The sequence below is a fragment of the Lagopus muta genome, chromosome 3, assembly GCF_023343835.1.
Source record: "Lagopus muta isolate bLagMut1 chromosome 3, bLagMut1 primary, whole genome shotgun sequence".
NCBI classification, from domain to species: Eukaryota; Metazoa; Chordata; class Aves; order Galliformes; family Phasianidae; genus Lagopus; species Lagopus muta.
The window spans coordinates 45,365,225-45,387,059 of record NC_064435.1 but is presented as its reverse complement, the minus strand read 5'-3'; the positions used below and the strand labels follow the sequence as shown (position 1 = coordinate 45,387,059).

At 38.2% G+C, this 21,835-nt stretch overlaps 1 protein-coding gene across 8 annotated transcripts in view; it reads right to left on the bottom strand.

Annotated features, from left to right (window-relative positions):
- The window catches only part of ZNF521 (zinc finger protein 521), a 231,554-nt gene that overhangs the window by 101,753 nt on the left and 107,966 nt on the right, over nt 1-21,835 (bottom strand). For all 8 annotated transcript variants that reach the window (XM_048938682.1, XM_048938674.1, XM_048938677.1 and 5 more), the window contains one exon: nt 15,008-15,092. In XM_048938682.1, coding sequence (XP_048794639.1) covers nt 15,008-15,092 — 85 coding nt within the window. The remainder of the gene's footprint in view (nt 1-15,007; nt 15,093-21,835) is intronic.

Below are 21,835 nucleotides of genomic sequence, written 5' to 3'. Positions count from 1 at the left end.
TCACTGAGGGAAAAAAAGATGCTTTAATGGGATGAAGACTTCATTACTGAAGACATATTTTTATTTTCCTTATTTAGAACGTGCTGCTGAAATGACACCCAAAACTGCAATTCAGGTGACAGTCTTAGAAACACTTAAGAACGTATGTAGCCTTATTCATGTTTAAAACAAAGCTTGTGAAATCTACTTGTATGAATAAAATCATATGCACACTCCGATATTTTCAGAATCAGATCTTTTCACTACGAATTGTACTTGGGAATGGGCAATGGTTCTTTCATTAGTAAACATGTTAATTATGCTCTCCTGAGCTGCCCCACTGTTGTGGAACACAGGGCAACTTCTTGGCTACCACATATATGAAATGTTCCATTTTACTGTATGAAAAGCAGTTCAAAGTTGCCTTCATGACTGAACACTGCTTCTTGTATGACTGAGGTTGAAAGCTGCAATATTACCTTGCTGGAACTTGTATTTAGATGCCCTAAGTTGGAAAGATTTTTGAAAAGAAAATGTCTTTATTGAAATATTTGTACCTTTACAACAGTAATAATTTTTATTACTTGGGTGAAACTGAATTTTGCAGCAAGTTTCTTGAGATCATGGCACTGGATGATAAACTGACACCACTGTCATAATTCTTCCTTTGAACGGGAACACAGTGCCCCAAACGAAAAGGAAACAGCTACAGCAAAATCATTTCTTGCACTCTTCAGTACTGTAAAATGTATGGGGAATAGCAAGAAGGGAAAAAGCATGCTGCACTTGTTATAGACCTAGTATTGTTCCTGTGTGAGAATGGCTAGCAAGAAACGCCTGTCACTTTTATCAACAACAATCTAATATTTTAAAGAGCAAATGATGAAGAACATTTTAGGTTGAGTAACCAGATCAAGCTGGCATCGCTCAAGTACTGCAAAGCCACCAAGGGTACCAGAGCTTGGAACTGAACAGCCATTGGTGCGTACCTAAGAGACAAGTTGATGTCCACACTGTTCCTAAAGATCCCCTGTGCTGCATGGATGTCCAACAGCAAGTTTGGTATCAAGAGAATAAAGAAGATAGGATGTAATAACTACAATAAAAAAATAATCTGGTGCAAATGTACCCCAAGGTGTAGTAGTCATCCCCATGCAACAATCACCCTTCACTGCAATTTACTGATGTTGCTTCATTACAATACAGCATACAAAGGGGGCAATATTAAGGCATACTATTTAAAGCTACAAGATCTGTGGTGCCAGCTACAGCTGGTACAGAATCAAGACTACAGGAGACAAAGAAGGTAGTTTTAGCAGAGAATACTGAAAAATGAAAACTCTTCTGAAGGTGCACAAATGCACTGTTGCTACAAGATTTAGCTGAAGCCATGATATGCAGTTAAAACTAAAGACTGCCAATATGTTTTATAGGGTGATTCTAAATTCTTCTCAAAAGTGCAGAATCGGTTACAAATGGAAACAATAACCAAGAAAGACAGAGAAATGCAACTGGTTCAGATAAGGGAGAAAAGACATGTGCACACAATAGCAGAATACTTAAGACATTGAAAAAGAGAATTTTGCAGGGTTCAACACCTGCAGAATAGATGGACTTTGATACAGTGTTCAGAATTGCTATGACAAGGGACAAATACTGAAGAGGAATAAGTATTAATGGCTCATGACAACCATTAGGACAACTTTAGAACGGAGACAGGGATGTCAAGAGCAGAAATCAGCTGAACTGCACCTGTGGTAGGTGATGATAGACCAAAAGGAGAGGAGCAGGTTGTTTTTTTTTTACAAAATTAGATCCTGAAATGGATAGAAAGCACAAATAAAATTTGGGAGGTCTAAGACAGGCTGCAGAATTCTCCAAGAGATAATAAAAAGTACAAATAATTGAACAGCTTTAAAGTACTTTCTCATTATATGTTAGTTTGCCCTGAAACATCTCCTTAGACAAGTAAGGTCTCCATTCCAAATTTCAATGTCTTGTTCTAGGCTACTGGAGTCATTAGGAATGCTGGGACTACCACAAGGTCACATCCATTCTGATTCTAGTTTTGACGTTCTGAACCAAAAACCGCCTTTGTGGCCTGTCAAGCAAAGACTTGGATAACAGAAGAAAGAGCATCACCACCAGCCTTCTTCTCCCACTTAAGGAAGGATGATAGCATAACAATATCATAAAGAAAAAGGGGAAAGAGAGATCGTGTAAAGTCATGACAAAGTTAGCTGTATTTTGCAGGAGGTAATGGAGCAGGAGGGTTTAAAGTCTTCCAAATCTGCTTTTTAAACAGATGAGCAGGAAGTGTACATTTAAGAAAAAGGCAGAGTGAGTGTGTCAAGAGTGCTTCTTCTGACTGAGGCTTTAGGATGAAGGAGACAAGGAAAATCAATTCAAAGAAAGGGTGGCCAGGAGAACCTATCACTAGGATTAAAAGAGATGCACGTGCAACACAAAAGCGGCAGTTGAGGTACAACACATATCCTACATGACATATCATAGAAATTAGAGTCCTATTTTCTGTTGCCTAATTTATTCCCATGAACCACCATGAAGGATTTTTCCTGCTGGTACAATTCAGGTCTGTACTGCAAGGCACACTCAATCACTGGTACAAATACAGCAGCAGTAAAAAATACAGAACCTTTCCATTATTAAGAAGTTACTCCAAGATTAAGTTTTCTAGGAGAGCTCTCTGCCCAAAGGTATTTATTTCATTTTTCACTTACTACATTTTATTTTCACTTTGTTTTCAATTTAGCCATCTTTTTGTTAAGTTATATTTTAGTAGAAGAAAAAAAAAAAAAAAGGTTAAAAATACCATCCCCATTAAGTCTGACTTGAAGAATAACATCACACAAGGAGAAATGTGGGTTAAAAGTTCAGATTTGGCAGGGAAATGTCACTCAAGTGAAGAGAAGACTATTTAACTGTTCTGGTGAAAATTGGTTTTGATTTGATCATGTTATGACAGTTTGCAAATCACACTTTGCATTAAGTGATATTTGGGTTAAGCTTTTTAACCAAACTTCTAAGCAAATGGAAAGCTGTGTTACCTCTGAATGATCAATTCAACTAGCTAGTAAACATAAACATCCCCCAAGTTGTTCCATGAATTGCACAGAGCTCAGAAGGAATCTCATTTGGGGATTCTGGGAGGTTTTTTTGCACAGTTATCTAATGTCTTGGCACTCACATAGGTGTGCCATGAAAAGCAATGAAGCTGGAGGCACAGTGGGTTCATTGTGAAGGTTGCCTGCGAGAGGGTTAGGAGAAACTGTATCTAGCCAAACAGCTAGATATTAAGAATATACTGCTGAAGTCCTGAACTGCAACCCTCTAATAAAGTGGTGTGTGAAAGAAGTTTGAAAGTTTGTGTGGCGAGGCACTGAGAAAAGAAAACCAAAACAGGATGTTACAGGCAAATCCAAATCCTCTGGCCACTGTACATGTGTTTTATGATTGCTTTTGGTTATACAAATACACTATCCCTTTTATCATTCAGTCTAATCCAAACATGAGACGTACCTTTCAGTATAAATACAATGAATGAGGCAGTGTTTTGAAACAAGCTTTGTCCAACATGCTATGAATAGCACATTCTGTAGTCTTTTGGACAAGTACCACATATACTGGATTATATTCATGTAATAAAACTAATGTGTTATGTGGCTTTGCACCTTTGAGCAGGTCTCCTTCCATCTGCCCAGCACTTCATTTCCTTTGGGGTTTCTCCTTATGCCCTGAATTGCACAAAGTATTCACAAAGGGGTTTATCTAAGAAAAATAAATCTGTGAAAAGGAAAATTTCCTCTCCCTTTCTCCCTATACACTGAATTTGCCTCTATAATTACATTAGTTTTAAGGTCACATGATAGAATTACTCATTTCTGCCCCCCCTAATATGTTGGTCTCGTGGTTTTACTTAGATGTATCACTAAGTGGGTATATCATAATTTTTCAGAGGCAAAAGTCCTGAGACAAACTTTAATATCTTGACATTTCTGTGCAGAGAAAATCTCAATTTGGTAATATTTACATCAGATTGTGTTCTTCTTTCACAGACATTTATACCTGATTTGTTGTCTGCTCAAGCAGGTGCCTTACAATCTGAAGGATGTGATAAATTGGCCATTCTCAGCTTGTATACGAATGCATACAAGCATGTAAATAAGAAGAGGTTGCATTCAATCACAGAACAACTTGAATTTTAAGTATGCACTACCATTTCACCTTATTACGGATTTTTCAGTGGTTCTATCTAAAGCAAGTAATTCTACATACAAGAAAGAGCTTGCAGGAAAATCTCATCATACACAGTCTATGAGGAATAAGGATTTTTGCTTAAATATTATTCTAACTTCCCATAAAAACAGGATTAAAAGCACTACTTAGCGAAAGTGTGTTGATAGCTCTACCTCTGTGTAGCAGAGACAGAAGGAGTTACTTCTCTCCATAAGGATCATTGAGTGTGTCACTGGTTAATTTTTGTTCTATGCTCCTCATTAGCATTACTCTCAAGTTTCTGGTTATCATATCCGAAATATTAAGACATAATAAGTACGAAGGTGCAGATAATTGGATATTAACCAGAACATACTTGACTGGGCAGGAGGTAGGGCCTTGCTTAAACTAATCCTGAAATGTATTAATCACCAATTAATGAATGGGTTTCAAATTCATTTTCTATTATAGAACACCTCTGAGTATCTAAGCTTTTTCTAATAAAATGAGTTGGAATAACAGGATAGGAATAAGAAACACTCCAATTTGAGGCTGGCTTGAATTAATTCCCTATAGCTTGTTGTTAAGTTCATTGAAAACAATAATCCTGGTATGAGTGACTTTCTTTGTAAGGTTGAGAAAATAACCATATATTATAGCACTTACAGTCTCTATTTGCATGTACAAATGGTCAAATAGAAGCTAAGTTCAGAACTAGTTCACAGGAGAACTGGTATAGCACAATCTATATTTCTTCAGAGCAAATGGAGCTCAGTAAGACAAGCAGCAAAAGACTTGCATGAAATCCAGATGGATATTGCCAATTAACGATCTTCAACATGGAGACATTGGTACGTACACCAATTCCGTTAAAATAAACCTTAACATAATACTCCCTCTTCCCACCCTGGCCCAAAATGTGGTCTCCACAAGTTTACTCTGCTGACTCAGGCTCTTGGAGAGTGGAAGATGAATGGTGGAAGGGCAAATACATCCAGAATATGAAATCCTATTAAGAAGTCTGGCAGGGCAGCTGGAGTGAGGAAAGTGGTGCTGTTAATCTCAGAAACCCTGGTTTCAGATGGCTATGTGGATTTTGCATCGAGCATACACTCCTAACCAGCCTTACTGACTACCTTGACATGGTCGCAATTTTTCCAGGTAGGGGAAATAATGCACAATACTAGGAGTTGTTGTTAACAGGGCTTATTTAAAGTCCACAAGAAAAGCAAAAATTAAAAAAAAAAAAAAGGAAAAAAACCCACTCAAGTTTCCAGTTATTTGCTTTATATAATATTCTTAGACGCCCAAGATAATTTTTAAATGGATACTTCAGCATTTTCATTATTTGAAATGCATCCCCACTACCATACCTGAAAAATACAGGGATCCTCACTGTTACTAATGAAGAAAATTGTATCAGACATGGTTGAAATACTATTATTCCCCCTTCTCTCTTCTCACTGTCCTCAGTGTTATTTACATTCATGTGAATTGCAAGTAAACCAATATTATCCATCTCTCTGTTTTTTTCCTTAATTTGTTGACTTTAATTTTAGTAAGTCTTAAATAAGCGCTCATGGAAGATGAAGTAAGATATGCAAGCAAGTAGTCCTTTTATCAACAATTTTGCCACAGAAATACACAAACATTTCAATGGCTCTTCATTAGCAAACAAATCAACAAGTGATATTTTAATGCATGACTTTATTCCATCTCTGTGGGGACTGTAGTTGAGAGTGTGATGTACAGTACAGAGAAAGGAATCATCAGCCACAACGTCCCAGGGCTCTATCCATTGAGGACTTCTCAGCCTCTGCTTAAAGAGTGCATTTAATTGACTGATAGACAGTAGCTTCTTTGTTCACAGAAGACAGCGAAGTAATGGCAGCTTGAAAATCGTACCATCTACAGGATCTCCTGAGACTAGTAACAGGGGGATATGTGTCAGGAATAAATAAATAATCTAATTATTAAGCCACTTCCTGTCAAGTTAACTCCAATTTGTTGGCTTTTGAAGGCAACAAAACGAGGCATTTTTCCTCATTATGCTTCTCTTTTTATACCACTGGTAATCACAGGCGGATTAAAGGGTGCCTGATTGGTTTTTTTGTCAAGGAACTGAGAAGCAGCCAACAGTACAGAAAAACAGAGTTGGGGTTAGAAGAAATTTCATGCTTGTCTCCTTTCCAGCTCCCTAACAGCCCACACTGCTGCCCCATACAGTGCTGCCAGCTGTACAGCAAATGTGTACCCCTCCAACGGCGGCCTACCAGGCCACAGGCTCCATCCTGAGAGCTGTGAGATACCTTGCAATCTTGGCAGGTAGCTACTGCTGTCATAGGCATAATTCTAAAGGTGACCTACGAAACCCCGTCAGCTCACCAAATGCAACAATATGAGCAGCTGAAGTCTGACACCCACTCTCCATATTGGCTTCTTTTGTTTTGCTTCCTGCACTTACAAAGTGGGGAGAAACAGGGGGACACACTGTGTCCAAGAATCAGAGGCTTCTCCTTTAAGAATAAGGACAATTCAGAAAAGGTCTGGTTCGGCTACCTTCTGCGCTGGCCACTAAGCACAGCCCTGGAGAATGTGCTACGGCTCCTGATAAAGCCTGCTGACGAGTGGTCAGCAGCGAGGAACAAAAGGGAAGGCTAACACAATGGCATTAATTCCGCCCGTGGTGAGGAAGTATTAACATGCACGGTGTATCACAGCACCGGCGAGGTGGATAATCGTGCGGTTCGGCGGATGGAAAGGAACAACTTTCGGACTGCCTGGCATTATCTCACAGTGGCATCCCTTTCTAACACAATAGGAATTTCTGTAGGAAAAAAAAAAATACAGCTTTGACGCACCTTGCTTCACGTCTTCATTAAGCAAACTCCAGTCTGTACTGTGGATATTTTCAAACGCTGCTGTTCGCATTCTCATTATTGCCACTGCTCCAGTAATTGTTATTTAATACTAAAACATTTTCATTCAATTTCATTAGAATTTTTTTAGTCCACACCTGCGCACCCATCTCCCCAAAAAAGAGTTGGGGGAGATTCACAGTTATTAGCCCAGTCTGTCCTGACTTAACCATTTGTGATTGTAGAAGCCCAGACAGACTTTCCTAAAAGCTGTGACCAGGAGGAAACAGCTGTTCCTGATTCTAACCCTTGAAATGGAGGAGTGGGCTCCAGCCAGCACAGCTCAGTGAGTGAAATCACATCCCCCGAAACACAAGGAGAGAGGGAGCCTGGAGCCCAAATAGGTGACATAATTTTAAGCGCAGAGAACAGTGTTGCTCTTGCATGTTTACAGCTGCCTTTGCCATTTCTGAATACATCTTGAATTTTTTGTTAAATTGCGCAGATAATTAAAGCCTCTTCATATTTACAGTCTGCTTCATTGGTACCATGAATTCTGCTTTCAGTTACTGTCTGCAAATTCCCTCCCTGCACAATTTCATACTAAGCAATAACACTTCATTTTACATAAGTTTTATCTGATGTCCCCATACAGAGCTGCCAGCTGTACAGCAAATGTGCCGCTCTCAAACTGAGGCCTACTAGGCCACGGGCTCCATCCTGAGATCTGTGAGGCACCTTGCTGTCATTGGCAAGCGTTCCCTGCTATCACTGCTACCATCGCTCCACACTACACACAACTTAAAATCATCTGATTATTAGAATTTGTGGTCCACACTCCATTTTATCCTTTATTTAATCTATCCCCAGATCACACATTTGTTTAAATGTTTTGGCCGGTTTACAAATCATGCAGCCATCTGCACAGTAGGTGTGACACCATTTTTTAGACAAAAGTTACATTACAAAACAACAAAGATAAAGTCATTTGAAATGCTTTGGTGTTTGTTATTCTGCCTGGTTCGCTTGGACCAACTCAAAGAAATAAATAGAATTATCTGTGTAAATCGATGAACATCTATGAAAAACAACACCCAGCAGAACACAGAGCTTGCTCCATTACCTACGTTAATATCATGACAGCTGAGGAGAGATGACCTGGCCCACTTCTCATCTCTCCTGTACAGATGGCTATTAAAGAGAAAGTATCCCTTTTGTATGGTCCATGCAGAAACCCTTTATGGGCCTTTCAAATAAGCCAGCATTGCTCACAGGAGAGTAGCTTTCTGTTTGCAGGAAACAGCACAGATTTCATCTATTTTGTAACCCAGCTCCTCACAAAATAAATGCACAATTTCTCAGATTTAACACCAAATGCTGCTTTTTCCTGAGTATTTCAGTTACATCTCAGCTTTTTGCAGACAAGGTGGTGAAGTTTCATCTAACTTCTGGATCCCTACTTGCTAGCTCTGCCTGCAAATAAGAGAACCCCTGAGTACCCAGATGATTTTCTGATTCTACGAAGGTACAATCCATCTTTTTGCTCTTAATTTACAATTTCCATATCATATTACAGAAGAATCAGTGAGGGAGGACAGACAAAAGAAGCTGCCATCTCCTTTATCTTCTGGTATATAGATGTGCATCTTTGGATTCTTTTTCTCTAAACTTCTTATAAGATACTTCACAATGACAGTTTTCCTGTAAAGCACTGCGTAACATTCTGTGACAATCTGTAAAATAAACGTCTTCCTCGAGATCAACATAATACAACAAGTAGTGGGTTTTGTGTTTATTTTCTTTTAACCATTTCCGCATGTAGGAAAGGAAAAGACTTGTTTTTAGTGACCTATGGAATTAGAGAAATAAAAGACTGTATGAATGCTACATGATATTGCAACCAAGCAAAAATTTCACTGGGCTCCAGAAAGCTTACAAGGTGTTTTCTTTGTCTTTACATCAGTGATGTTGTCCACACATACAATGCACAAATGTGAGGCAAATAAAATGACTTACTTGTATAGACATATTATGCATGCAGTTAATACATGCATAATGCAAATATGTGTATCCAGATAACACACAAGCATGTAAATATCTACACATTACATACTTATATTCCTGTCAGTGAACAAATTAGAAATTAGTATGTAGATTTCTACACACTCTTCTTTTTAGACTATAACCGCTCTAGCATGGATTTATTTATTTATTTATTTATTACTTAGGGCTTAGTGAAGTATTTACTGGTGTAAACTAGAATTCTTGTCAGCTGCAAGGTTGTTTCATCCTGTTTTCCCATTTGTTTCCTAACTTTGGTGCTAGGTGGCTTTGTCTCTTTCCCTTTATTTTCTCCTCCTGTTCATTCTACCATGCTACCGTGCTCAGTACTACACAACATCCTCTCCTCAAAAAACAAGCTCTTTTCATTATCACAACTGACTTTGCAGAATGTGTTTTATCCTTCACACAGAAAAGGTTGAAAAATAAAAGTCAGTGTACCCCAAAATGACCTATATAAAAATTTTCAAAAGGAGATTGCAAGAAGTGCCATCCTTTCCCCCAGTTCCCCAACTTTTCAGACAGGGGGTTGCTCCTGCTCTGGCACAGGGGCTTGCTTTTCCATCAACTAAAGTAGCAGCAACCTACAAAGATTGTGGCTGTTTCCCCCTTTTATCATTCTCTTTGTCAGCCTGATCAGTCCTCAATGGTAAATGTGCTGCTCCGTTGTGCACAGCCAGCGGCTTGCAATTTGCTCACTATGTTTCATGAGACAGTTGTTTGTGGCTGTTTGGAACACATTTACCTCTTTGGGGATTTATGCGCTAGTTGCAATGCCAACCTCCATAGTGATAGAGATTTCTTTCTAACTAAAATAGATAATTAGAAGCTGGTAATTATTGGTCAAGAATTATCAGAGTGAAAAAAATTAAGCTCTTCATAAATAGTTCTTGGCAATGTCATCTCTTTACATTATCTCATGCCTAACAGCACTTCACTCAGAGCACTTAAAAATTTACACTACTGCTGTTGAGCCTCATAATTTTATGTGGAGTAAATCTTTTTCTGAGTTAAACACATCGGAACTCCTTCAGTTCTGATCTACTCTGTATGTGCACGTGTACAAAATCCTAGGGATTACGGCAACTGTTCAGTCTACTGACACTGCATCAGATACAGCAGATGTAAAGGAATCAGTATAAAGAAAATAAAACGTTAGGACTGTCTACTTAAAATATCAGGCAAAATAATAAGATGAGCAGCGGAGTGAAGCAAGCAGTGAAGAGTGAAGCAAGACTACAAACAATAGCTGACACTCCTTCTACACTCTCAGGTCAAATGGCAACTGCAAACTATGTGAGCAAAACAAAGGGATGCCAGAGAGCCTCCCTCTTTTCCACAAACACCCAGAAACAGAAATTTCTCAAAGAAAGCTGTTAAAAATGTTATGTACTCTGCTCAGAGAGAAAAGCAAAAGCTAAAGAGCTGCTGAAGAATTACAGTGTTTGCCAGTACTTCCTAGAACTGTATGAAACACACCTGGATTTACATTTCTTCCTCTCTAATTCAGAAGCTGAGAAATTGTTTTACCGACAGATTTCAATAAACAAACCGACAAATATGTTTTCATTTGGCAATCACCCTCATGATTATCCAAGCAAAAATACATACTCATATCTAAGTCCAAAATAATGCTTAATTGACAGTCTACTTCAAAAAGCCAAAGGTTTGCCTCCTTTCAGCCCACAAGCATCTCCTAAGCCTGAATCAGCCTGTAGTTTAAGCAAACTCGGGTATCGCATGATAAAGCACAGTGTCTAGGTAAGTGAGGACATGTCTGGCAGTCAGAACTCTTTAACTTCCAGTTACTCCACTTCTTTTGCATCTTTGTCCTCATTCATATAGTGGAAAAAGCTTATTGACATATCCCATCACAGAGATAACAGGAAGACTGGAAAAAAGACTGTGGAACAGTTTTAAAACAGGAGGCTCTAAAAGTGATTTACATGTAGGTACTGAGGAAAGCCACCCCTACGACACCCTTTTTAACATATAACTCATACAATAACAAATGTAAATTGTATTGTTGTCAAATATATTTAAGGAACCTTATTGGATCATCTGCAGATTTTGTTTTCCATTAGGTGGCATAATCTTTCTCATTGAACAGATTGAAATGTATAACAAAATCTGCAAAAATGCTGCATGCCCTCCTGACAAAGAAGAGTAAGAGGCTTTTTAAATAGCCTCTAATCCCTCTTCCCCTGCTAAATGTCTAGTTGAGATTATATTTGATTAGACAAAAACACAAACATACACACAACCTAAAAATACCTACCCTCAGTGGAGCTATTTCAGCCAACAAAGTAATTCACGTTGCCTTATTTAAAAGTCTAAGTTTCACACTGGGGTTTTACAAACACATATTTGCCTTAGTGACCTTCCATAATGCATCCTGTCTATGTGGATGTCAGCAACATGAACTCAGTTTACATCCTGGGATCATGTTCAAGTGACACAGTAACTAGCTGGGACAATATCAACTTTTCTATGGTCCCAAATCACTAAAATGTTGGTGAGCAGCATTACCTCCAGATAGCTGAGCAGCGGTTCTCATTCCTTTCTGAGCAGAGTTTGGCACATCACTTTTTTGACAAGAAGACTTCTTGTTTGTCCCGTGTTCTACCTGCTCCAGCCACTTCTTCTGTCCTCTAATCTCTCTCTCTCTTTTTTTTTTTCCCCCCCCCGGGAGGGCTTGGTCTTTATTCCTTTTTTCCCCACGTTATTTATTTTTTTCTTTCTTTCTTTCTTTTCTTTTTTTTTTTTTTTTTAAATGCTTGATATTTGTGACTATTTTTTTAAAACTGTTTAACTGTTTTGGTTTTTTTTTCTGTTAATTAAACAAAATTCCCTCCACTGTTCTCCCTTTTCTTCCCTGCTCCTCTCTTTTCTCTGAATCATATGCAACCCTTCATGTATGAAGGCACTAATCTATACCCATCAATGACTGCAACACGATAATGCTAACATTTACTATGAGAGGAAGTAGCTATTTCTGAGACTGTGTGACGGCTGAAAAGGGGCTTTATTACCCCTACATTTGATCTAGGGTTTATCTATCACACTTTGTGACTTTTAGGGTCAGCTTTCCTAGATTATCTTCCCTTCCCTCGCATTTGAAGTCTTCTTTTTCCTCCCTCTCTTCCTGAAGCTTTCTCGCTTTCCCTATTCTACAGGAGTGTCCTAATGGAAAAGCAGGGCAGCAAGACATATTTTATCAAGTACATGTAGAAAAGGAAGGGACCAAGGTGTTTAGGACTGCAGGATTTTTTGTTTGGGAAATATGTTGTGTCAACAAGTCCATATTCAGTCAAATGTTTCAACTCATTTTTCGATCCACAAATTGCATGCATGTAGATATCGATGGATACACCCATGAGTTATATGTTATATATATTCATACCAATATGTTTGAGCACATGTTTTCTGTATTATATAGGAACACTATAAACCTATCTACTGACACACATAAACAAAAGCCAATTTTAAACAGCCTTAAACCTTTCTCTCTGGACAGAACACATTCTTGGAAAAAGGCTTGTGAACAACAATATAAATTAAAGGAGGGGTGAGGGGTAGTGAAATTAGAAAGATAGCTACAGAAAAATCCAATTATTGGTGAGAAAGCTAACAGAACTGAAGATCAGAAATTATTTTTCCCTGTGCTTCGATCCTAAGGTCACATTCAAAATGCTCAGGAATGCTGATATTCCTTTCACCCCAGCACAAAATCCCCTTGCATTTGCTTAATCGAGGCTACATCATTAGGAGCTGCACGGTTTAGTCTGGCTGTGCAGATAAGAATCTTCCACTGAACACAGATTACCAGAAGCATGACCAGCAAATCTCCCTGCATGTTTTGCAAGCTCCTTTATTTCACTGCAAGATTTTACATAAAGCACATTTAAATCTGTGTCACTATGGTTTTGTCATGAAGCAATATAATGCATGATTAGATACAACACAGCCAAAAAACAATTAAATGTATTTTTTAAGGATTCTCATCAACCTCACCGAGCTTTTAGAAATAATACATAGGCAGTTAATCATTCATTTTAACAAAATGTCAGTCTTTTCAGAACTGCAGACTGAAGCTAACTGGATTTGTTCTGTCTTACTTAATCTCTCCTTTCTCTCATCCCATTCTGACTTTTTACTAAGCATACCCAGAAAATAAAAGGAAAGAAAACTAAAGAAAAATCTGAGTATTCTAGGGAAAAAAACAGGGGTCCAATTCTGAAAACACAATGCACATGGGAGGCAGGCAGCAAATAGACACACCACTCTTGCATTCCAGCATCACTCCTTACCCAAGTTGTCTGTACTCCCCGTCATGTTTCAGTATCACTGCAAGCTACAATTAAGGACACATCATACACTGCATTCAAAAAACCCCAACAGAAATGGCAAGTTCTGTTGCTGGTAACAAGGGACTTTTAAATTGCACGTTACTGACCCAGATTGAACACTGAAGCAGTTCAGATTATCTCTTCCCCGAAGATACAAAACATCAGGACTAAAGCTTAGTCCAACACGCAAATCACTTTGCTCATTTACAAAACCAGCTTGTCACTTGTGTTTATTCATTTTTTCTGAAAAGCATACAAAACGTTCATGCTCTAAACATATTAAAACTTCAATGTACTCAGAAAAATGAGCGACTAAGCTGTGGCAGGTAACTTCTTTTACAGTGCAACCAAGTTAAAAGAACTCATGGAAGAAATACTTGTTACCTTACATGAGAAAGAAACCCAAAAACTAGCATCAAGCCAAGCATTTTTAAGTTATAAAATGAAGAAAACAAAACAACAATAAACTATCTTTTGTTAAATATGTATTTACTGGCTTGCATTCCATATAGTCTGGTCTGTATTTTGCATGCTTTTTTTATTATGAAAGGAAGAAAAAACAGCATGAAGGAAACAGGAGCAAAAACAATCAACTGTATCCATCATTGTCTTGAAATGCGAAATTTGGAAAACACTGAAAACAAAGTAAGACAACCCTGTCAATGTTATCTTATTAGCGGGCAAATGATGTGCTTGATAAATTTAATTGGCTGATAGAACTCTTAGTGCTATTGCTGAGTGGTTACCAAATTGAAAACATTATGGATAATCCTAGGGGAATAAGCAAATAATAAGAAAATATGAATATCAAAGAAAAAGCAGCTTTTGTTTTATTCTCATTTACAACTGTAACAGCCTTGTAAACATCAGGCTAGGCTTAGGTTAGGAATCCTAGATGGTTTTTAAAATATGCTTATACCTTAAAGTGCAGATTCCATTCCTGAATAGTACAATTCCTTATTTTATTCATATAAATGATAGTATTTAATTGTATGCAGATAGACTCAGGATTTTTTTCCAAGGCTGTTCAAACACAACAAACAATATTATTTTATGGCCATTTGAATTATTTATGTTTCCTAACGACAAAAACTCACCAGTTTCGATTTTGATACCGAGGTGCTTGAGAAGCACACGGTAGTGTCATTACCATAATAACTTCTGAAATTAAAACCTGTCTAAAACTCTATGGAAAGCTAACATCCAGTTCATTAACCATTCCTGTTAGTTTGCTTTCAATAATGCAAAAATGATTAGAAGTTTAATTTGCTAATCACCTGTGTTTTGACTGGCAGTGGATATATAATTCTCTGCAGAAGTCTAAACTAGCCCTTGCAGAAAATAAAACATGCTAATGCTTTATCAAGTCTAATAATATGAATAAAAAAATCAATCATGCCTAGGTTAATCATTGATGGATGTACAATTAATTTCTCCTTAACTCTGTTTAATTTTAGAGGCAATGATGATCATGAGTAAGAGAAATAGCTATCTGTCTTTGAGAAGTTTTAGCGCTTCACTTACCAATCATGTGGTTTGCAACATGAACTTGGATATCCCATTCATTGTAGAAAACCATCTGACATTTGATGCACTGGTAGGTCTTCTTCTAAAGAAATAAGGGTAGATAAAATTTACTAAAACATACAGTTGGAACCATTTCATTATAACTCGAAGTGCTGAGTTCAAAGCGGTCATTTAAAGCTCTCCAGCAGTGTTTTTATTAAGGCTTAATTATTAATATTAGATACTAACACTGCAGTTCTGTAGCACCTTTTATGTGTTTCTTGAAACTCCACAGAAGTTGGGTTGTTGTTGTGGGGTTTTTTAATTTCTTTTTTTCATCTTTCTAACTCCATGAAGGGAGCAGTACTGCTAAAACACCACTGTCATATTCACAGGAGGCAAGATGTGATGAGAATGTGTGGGATGTGATCCAGACAACACTGAAATCAATCCTTCATTTTGTTTCAATGGAGTAGACCCACTATGGAACTGGGGTGAGGCTAGGAAGAAAACAGATCAGAAACCTGCCTCCCCCTCAGTCTCAGCGAGGTTGCAGAATCTCCTCTGCACATTCATTTTAAATGGTCCATCAGGTTGCCATCCTTCAAAGAAGGAAAAGTCCTCATTAGTGTGGACAAATGGCTACTGTTTTCAGACAGTAGTTTCTATATCTATTGGCAAACCTGTACTAAAACTAGGAGGGCTGGCTGGAAGCCATCCAGAGAGCAACGCTTCTGGCCATATTAGATTGGGCCCGACTTAAAAATCACGATGTATATAAATCAAATTTTGTTATAAACAGGGAAATGTACTTTGCTCTCTTTGGTACACAGGAAAAGTCTTTCCTTTGTACCTTATTATCTTTCAAAATAGATCTGTTGTTACACTTTTCTGCAAGGTATAATACTTATACAAGATGATACAGATTAGGCAGTAGCATCCTAGAAACATGATTATATTTCCTCTTATTACTTTTCTGACCAGAAGTTGACCAGAAACTTTATACCACAAAGCATGACTTTAGAAGTGAAAACTATGAGTACACTGAAAAATAAAATTTTGCTTTTTCATCCTAGAGACTTTAAATCTGCAATTCTAGGCATCTGATGAGACAAGTCAGATGCATAAAATTATTCAACTGCATAATTGTAATATCAGGGACTACATTTCTACAGTAAGTCCTGGAGAGCTCAACTGTCGTTTTGAAGATGCAGTGAAGGTAAGCCCTGAAGTGCCACATGAAGGTAGTTATTCAGCAGACATGCATCTTTCTGTACAGTCACAGACCCTTGGCTACATTAGCAAAAAGGCAGGATAAAAAAAATTAAAATAATAAAAATAAAAGAAAAGAAGAAAGGAAAAAGCATATAATTTTTAAAGAACATAAAGTTACAAAAACCTGGCACAGATGCACTCAATTACAGATTTCACATATATGTTCGCTGGGGAAGAAGTAGGGTTCACTGGATTACATGCATCAAAAATGGAGTCTATTTTCTATACATTTAACTTCTGAAGAGTGTTATACAGCTGGTATCACCTATTACATTTTTAAAAAATCTTCCTATTTTTCCCCCACCAGATTCTAAGCATTGTTAAAGAATTGCTGGATTTCTTATCAGCAATTATCTTATCTAAAATTAGATGTTATGGCTCAGACCAAGTGCTCATTCATTAAGCATCTTTCCACTAGAAGCCCTTAGAAAGGAACATACAGGCTTTTTCAATGTATGTCATCTTCTTCTTACTAAGTTAACTGTAAAACTAGCAACCAATCAAAGTCAGCCCTGTGGGCTTCTCTTTACAAATCTCATACTGCTTTCATACAGAGAGGGTATTTTCATTTTCTTCATGGCAGTAACAAAATATATCATGCCTCTTCTCAGTGGAAACACTCATAAGCCTTTTCCGCTCTTCCTCATCAAAACCAGCTTAAGTTTCCTGAAATGTAACCAAGTTAAATCCTTACCTAGACAAATAAAATGAATGGGCACCACAAAACTAACCTGCTTTGACTTAGTTTTGACTCAATTTGACTAGTTTCACAATTTTTAAAACCTGCTGTTAAAAAAATATACATGACTTTTCTCCTTTTCAGCTGTGACCACAATGGCAACACAAGTAGAAATTCAGATGCAGCCCAAGGTCTTCCTATTATACGCTGGTAAATTTAACCTTACTGCACTACATCTAGATCTATCAAAGACCTCTAAATAATGACAATTGTGATCAAAGATTTATTATGCTAAGCTCTTTACAAGGTGCTTTTTGATGCTGACATATAGAACAACAATATTGCATAAATAACAATCACTCTCCCTTTTTTAAAAACACCGTTTCCCTTTAGAACTAGTTAGAAAATATTTCTTACTCCCTGATGACTGGCACTATATATTGTTTATTAGCATACCCCTAGCATTATTCCTGATATGTGACTTTGTTCAAAAACAAAGAAACATAAACTTAATGGCTGGTCTTTTCTCTTGTTAGCACAGTAATGCAGAGTGCATGTCAAGATTTGTTGGAAAATTATGACTGATGTACATAATGGCAAAACATACAAAGGCTGGATTTTTTGAAGTCTCATGCAAAAAAAATAAACTCATTTAACAACAACCAAAAACAATAATTTACTAGCACTTGCTAGCCTCTTCAAATGATCTGACACATTTGGAGAATCACACAGACGTTTTCTTTTTATCATGAAGGAAAGAATGTTTTTTGTGACTGCTGCTTGATCAAAACCAATTTCTTCTTTGTTTCTGAACATATTCTAAAATGTTGACATCAACTTTTATTAGCTCGACACATTCACCTCAAAGTGTCTAAACTTGTTCCTGGTTAAGTTTTGATTTTAAAAGCAAACTCAATAAATTCCATTTACTCTTAGATTTTCAAAGTGATCAAACCCAGACACTTTCACGCCGTGTTGAACAAAACCCACATACTTATTTCCATACGTTTCACATTCTAAAGAAGCTCTTTTTTACTGCAAGTTACATCTTAGTCTCATAGGCTTTGTCAGACCAGCAGCACTCATGACTGCTTACACGGGCTCCTGGATCCTGCTGTGCCTGGTGGCCAGCTCCCTGTCAGAGCTGGGTAGACTGACTAGAGTCAGATCCAGGGGAGACTGAGCTCTCCTCAGTCTGTGCTCCCACAAAGGGGAAACCTGGGGGGTATAAGATGGAAAGGAGCCTTGGAGAATGGCAGCTCCATCTCCCCTGCCAGGCAAGAAGCCTTGCTGTGCCAGCGTAGCATCGCATAGAAATAAAATTGGGTCATGACTGAAAGCCACCTGACTCTCTCAATTGTCTGCAACCCTTTGCAAGGCAGGACACAACAAAGACTGTGACAGCCGTCCTTGCCCGGCCTTGCTGCAGCTGTTTGCAGCACCAGAGCCCCAGCAGAGCTCCCTGCCCCTCTGCCCAAGTCACTGAGGGAAGGCCCAGCAGGAATAGCAGGCACCCAGGCCTTGCTGCTCCAGCTCACTGCCCAGGGCATTTCAACTCCACATGAAGATGAAGGGTGGACAGCTCAGGGCACTTGCATCCTAACCTGCCATGGCTGCATTTGCTAGAGGACACCCGTCAGCCTTCTGACAAACATGCCAGCACTTTCATTCCCCTCTCCAAGCACAAATACAAACCGACACACATTAACTGTTAGACTGATGTCATAGCAGCAACGGCGGGCCACAGAAGAACCTGGCCAGTACATTTCCATATATATACATCAGGCAGTACCAACAAGGAATCAGGAGCAGCTGTAGTGTGCTAGACTGTGCCTTGCTGCAAAATTTCCAAAGATACGTTTCAGAGAACGATGCACACATTATCACACGGAATTCTGAAAATATCTGAATGTTTTCTTTTCATTTCTTATATCACCACAGCCTCACCTTTCCATAAAATAAACACAACTCCACAATAAACAACCTCACAATCATTCACAAACCCCCTCCTGTCAAGAAACCAACTGACAATTCATTTCCTACATGCTGAGCGCAAATCTGATGCCCAAGTCACAGCTGGGACCATTCAAAACTGTCCTAGAAGAACAACTGCTTGGACTAGATGACTCACATAAGCACTGGGCAGCCACACTGCCTCTTGCATTCTTGTTCTTTTTCATTACTGATTTCAGAGCTGATTTAAAGCCTTCCAGCATGCAAAGCTTCTCTGTGACTACACTTAATGAGCTTCAGATAGGGCCTTCAATCCATGCAGAGCATATGCATGTGTCTCTCTAACCTTTTGAATAATTAATGTCACCTAGACCTTTAATTATTGTCCTGATCTGCACTTGTCACTTTGCAGTTTTCAGAATTTCCTTATATAAAGGTTCTCAAAAGTGTCCACATCATGTCAAAATGGGCTTTGCTGCCTTTATAAGAGGTCCAGGAGTATGGTCTTTCAATTGGTACTTGAATTTAATCCACAATTCGATTTGCTTTTAAAAACAAAAACTCTGCTTTTTAAAAGCCAGACAACTAATGAACAATCTATGAACTCCTCTAATAGAGGATTCATAGTTCTATTGAGAAGGTCCTTCTATGTAGCCTTCTGTGTCCTGTGACTCTCAGATACCCATACATGCTTTTTTTTCTTTTCCAATTTCCTAATCTCATTACATTACTTGAGAATGAACTGCATATGCTATATATTTGCTCCTGTTTCACCTCCTTGTTAGGGTCATTCAGAATTTTATCACGTGCCTATTTTGTTCTGACATTTCCCCAGTTTTGTACTACCACTGAATTTCACTTCACTACTTCTTTCTTCCAGACTACTGATACACTACATAAATTCAGAAAAATTCATGCAAGTAGTGACTTTCAAGGTTTTCCATTATTCACATCCCTCCAACCTTAACTGCTTCACAAGACTTCAATGCTACCCATATCCAGGTTAGTGTTGCTTTTCTAAGTCAGACAAAGTAGCTGTTCCTATGCCACGTGTACCAACCGAATAAATTAGTCCTTCTTGCAATACTCTGTCAAAAGCTTTGCTAAGATTCTGGTAAATGTTTACATTCTTTAGCAAAAAATTTAGATGTGATCCTCCCTTTCTGAATCATTACTTCCTACCCTCTGATAAATCCAAAATTTCTGAGTGTTCTTCTGTCACTACTTTCTCTCCTCACAGTCTACATCAAATGCACAAACCCGTAACTTCATGCAGAATCCTTCCATCCCCTTTTGCTTACAGACTTACAGGTATCCCAAGTTTATTCTGCACTATATCCCGACCTCTCCTGCATGCAATAGTCTCTAGCATTGAAAATGACTTTGATGTGTACCTGTTCATCATCACAATAACCTCCCATTTACAACCAGATACATTGCTTACCCCTGTGATCCTGGTAAGGGGGATTTTCAAGGCTTTTTCCACTTTGTTTTAGCACTGAACGATGGCATGGATCAACAACACAGCCAAGTCAACTTGCAACTGCTGAAAAAGAGGAACCCTGCACCTCCCACATCCTCTGATTTCCCCCTCCCAGACTAATCATTCTCTCCCACATTCCCTCACATTAAATCCAGATTGGAATGAATTCCACCTGTTAAACTAACAGAAAGGTAATCTGACAAGAGAAAGCAAATAGCTTCCGTGTTTGTGCTCCCAAAAGATCATTTGCAAAAGCAAGTTAAAACTTGCGTACTAACTACAGCAACTTGCTGGTGCTAACTCCTAATGCTGCCAGCTGATTTTTTACATTATTATTTCATTAAGCGTTAGCAGCGTGCTCGGCCCTGCGTGAGGCACAAGAGCAACCATGGTCCCAGCCTATTTGTCCATTTAGCCATTTTTCATCATAACTCAGATTATTTTTGACAGTACCTTAATTGAGGATTTCTTTTCTATCTTCCTGGATGCTTACTTTGTCAACCTTAAGCTCTAAAAGAACTAAGCATATGTTAGACAGTTTTACTGCACAGTTAGCTATTTATCTTGCTTATGGGCCACTGTCAGCTTGCATTTTTTCTGAACTAATTGCTAACTCTTCTCATTGCTAATAGAACACCCTTTAAGTAGTATTTCCTGATTGTTATTAAAAATATGTTTATAAAGATTTTATGAAAAAATTTCTGTTCTGCTTTTGTTTATTGGGGTCTTAAGTATAGTGGGATCTGAGTACACGTTTAGAGAGAAAAGACAGTCAATTCTATGTGAAGAAAAACAATAACTGGAGAAAAAAACATTCTGAAATTTCTTTCACAGTAGTTACTCATTGCTTTAATACACAAAGTTCTATCAGTTCTTCCTTCTCTAGTTGAAGCCTTAAGTTGCTGTCCTGTCTTCCAACTTTGCATTCTGGATGCTGTATTTAATCAGAGCTGTCTTCGGTGCCTCTTGGTTACAAATCTTTTCTTCCCCTAGCTGATGAAGTGCATTAGCTTGCAATGTCTCACATCCCTGTACAGAAAACACATCTTGCAACCTTTTAAAACTGCATCTCTTCCCTTCAAGCTCTCTAATCCTTTAGGTCTCCACACATCTTTGAAAATCAGGTACCTAACAGAAAAGGGACTATAAAACTGGCACCATGTGTCTTGTATTTATTTTCTCTTGATTACTTCCTATCACGTTTACATAGTTTGTAACTACAAATAGCTGTAAGTACCATGAATTTGATTTGGGATCTGGAAAACAAATATGCTTTTTTCTGATTTTCTATCCTAGGGCCTGATCCAGGGTGAGACTGGGCCTAAAAACATGGCAAGTGCACATGCTGAGCAGTTCTCAGGAATCTGGAGCTTGTGGTGTGACTGAACTTCCTGTCACAGAGTCACAGAATCATGGAATCGCAGGGGTTGGAAGAGACCTCAAGAAATCATCAGGT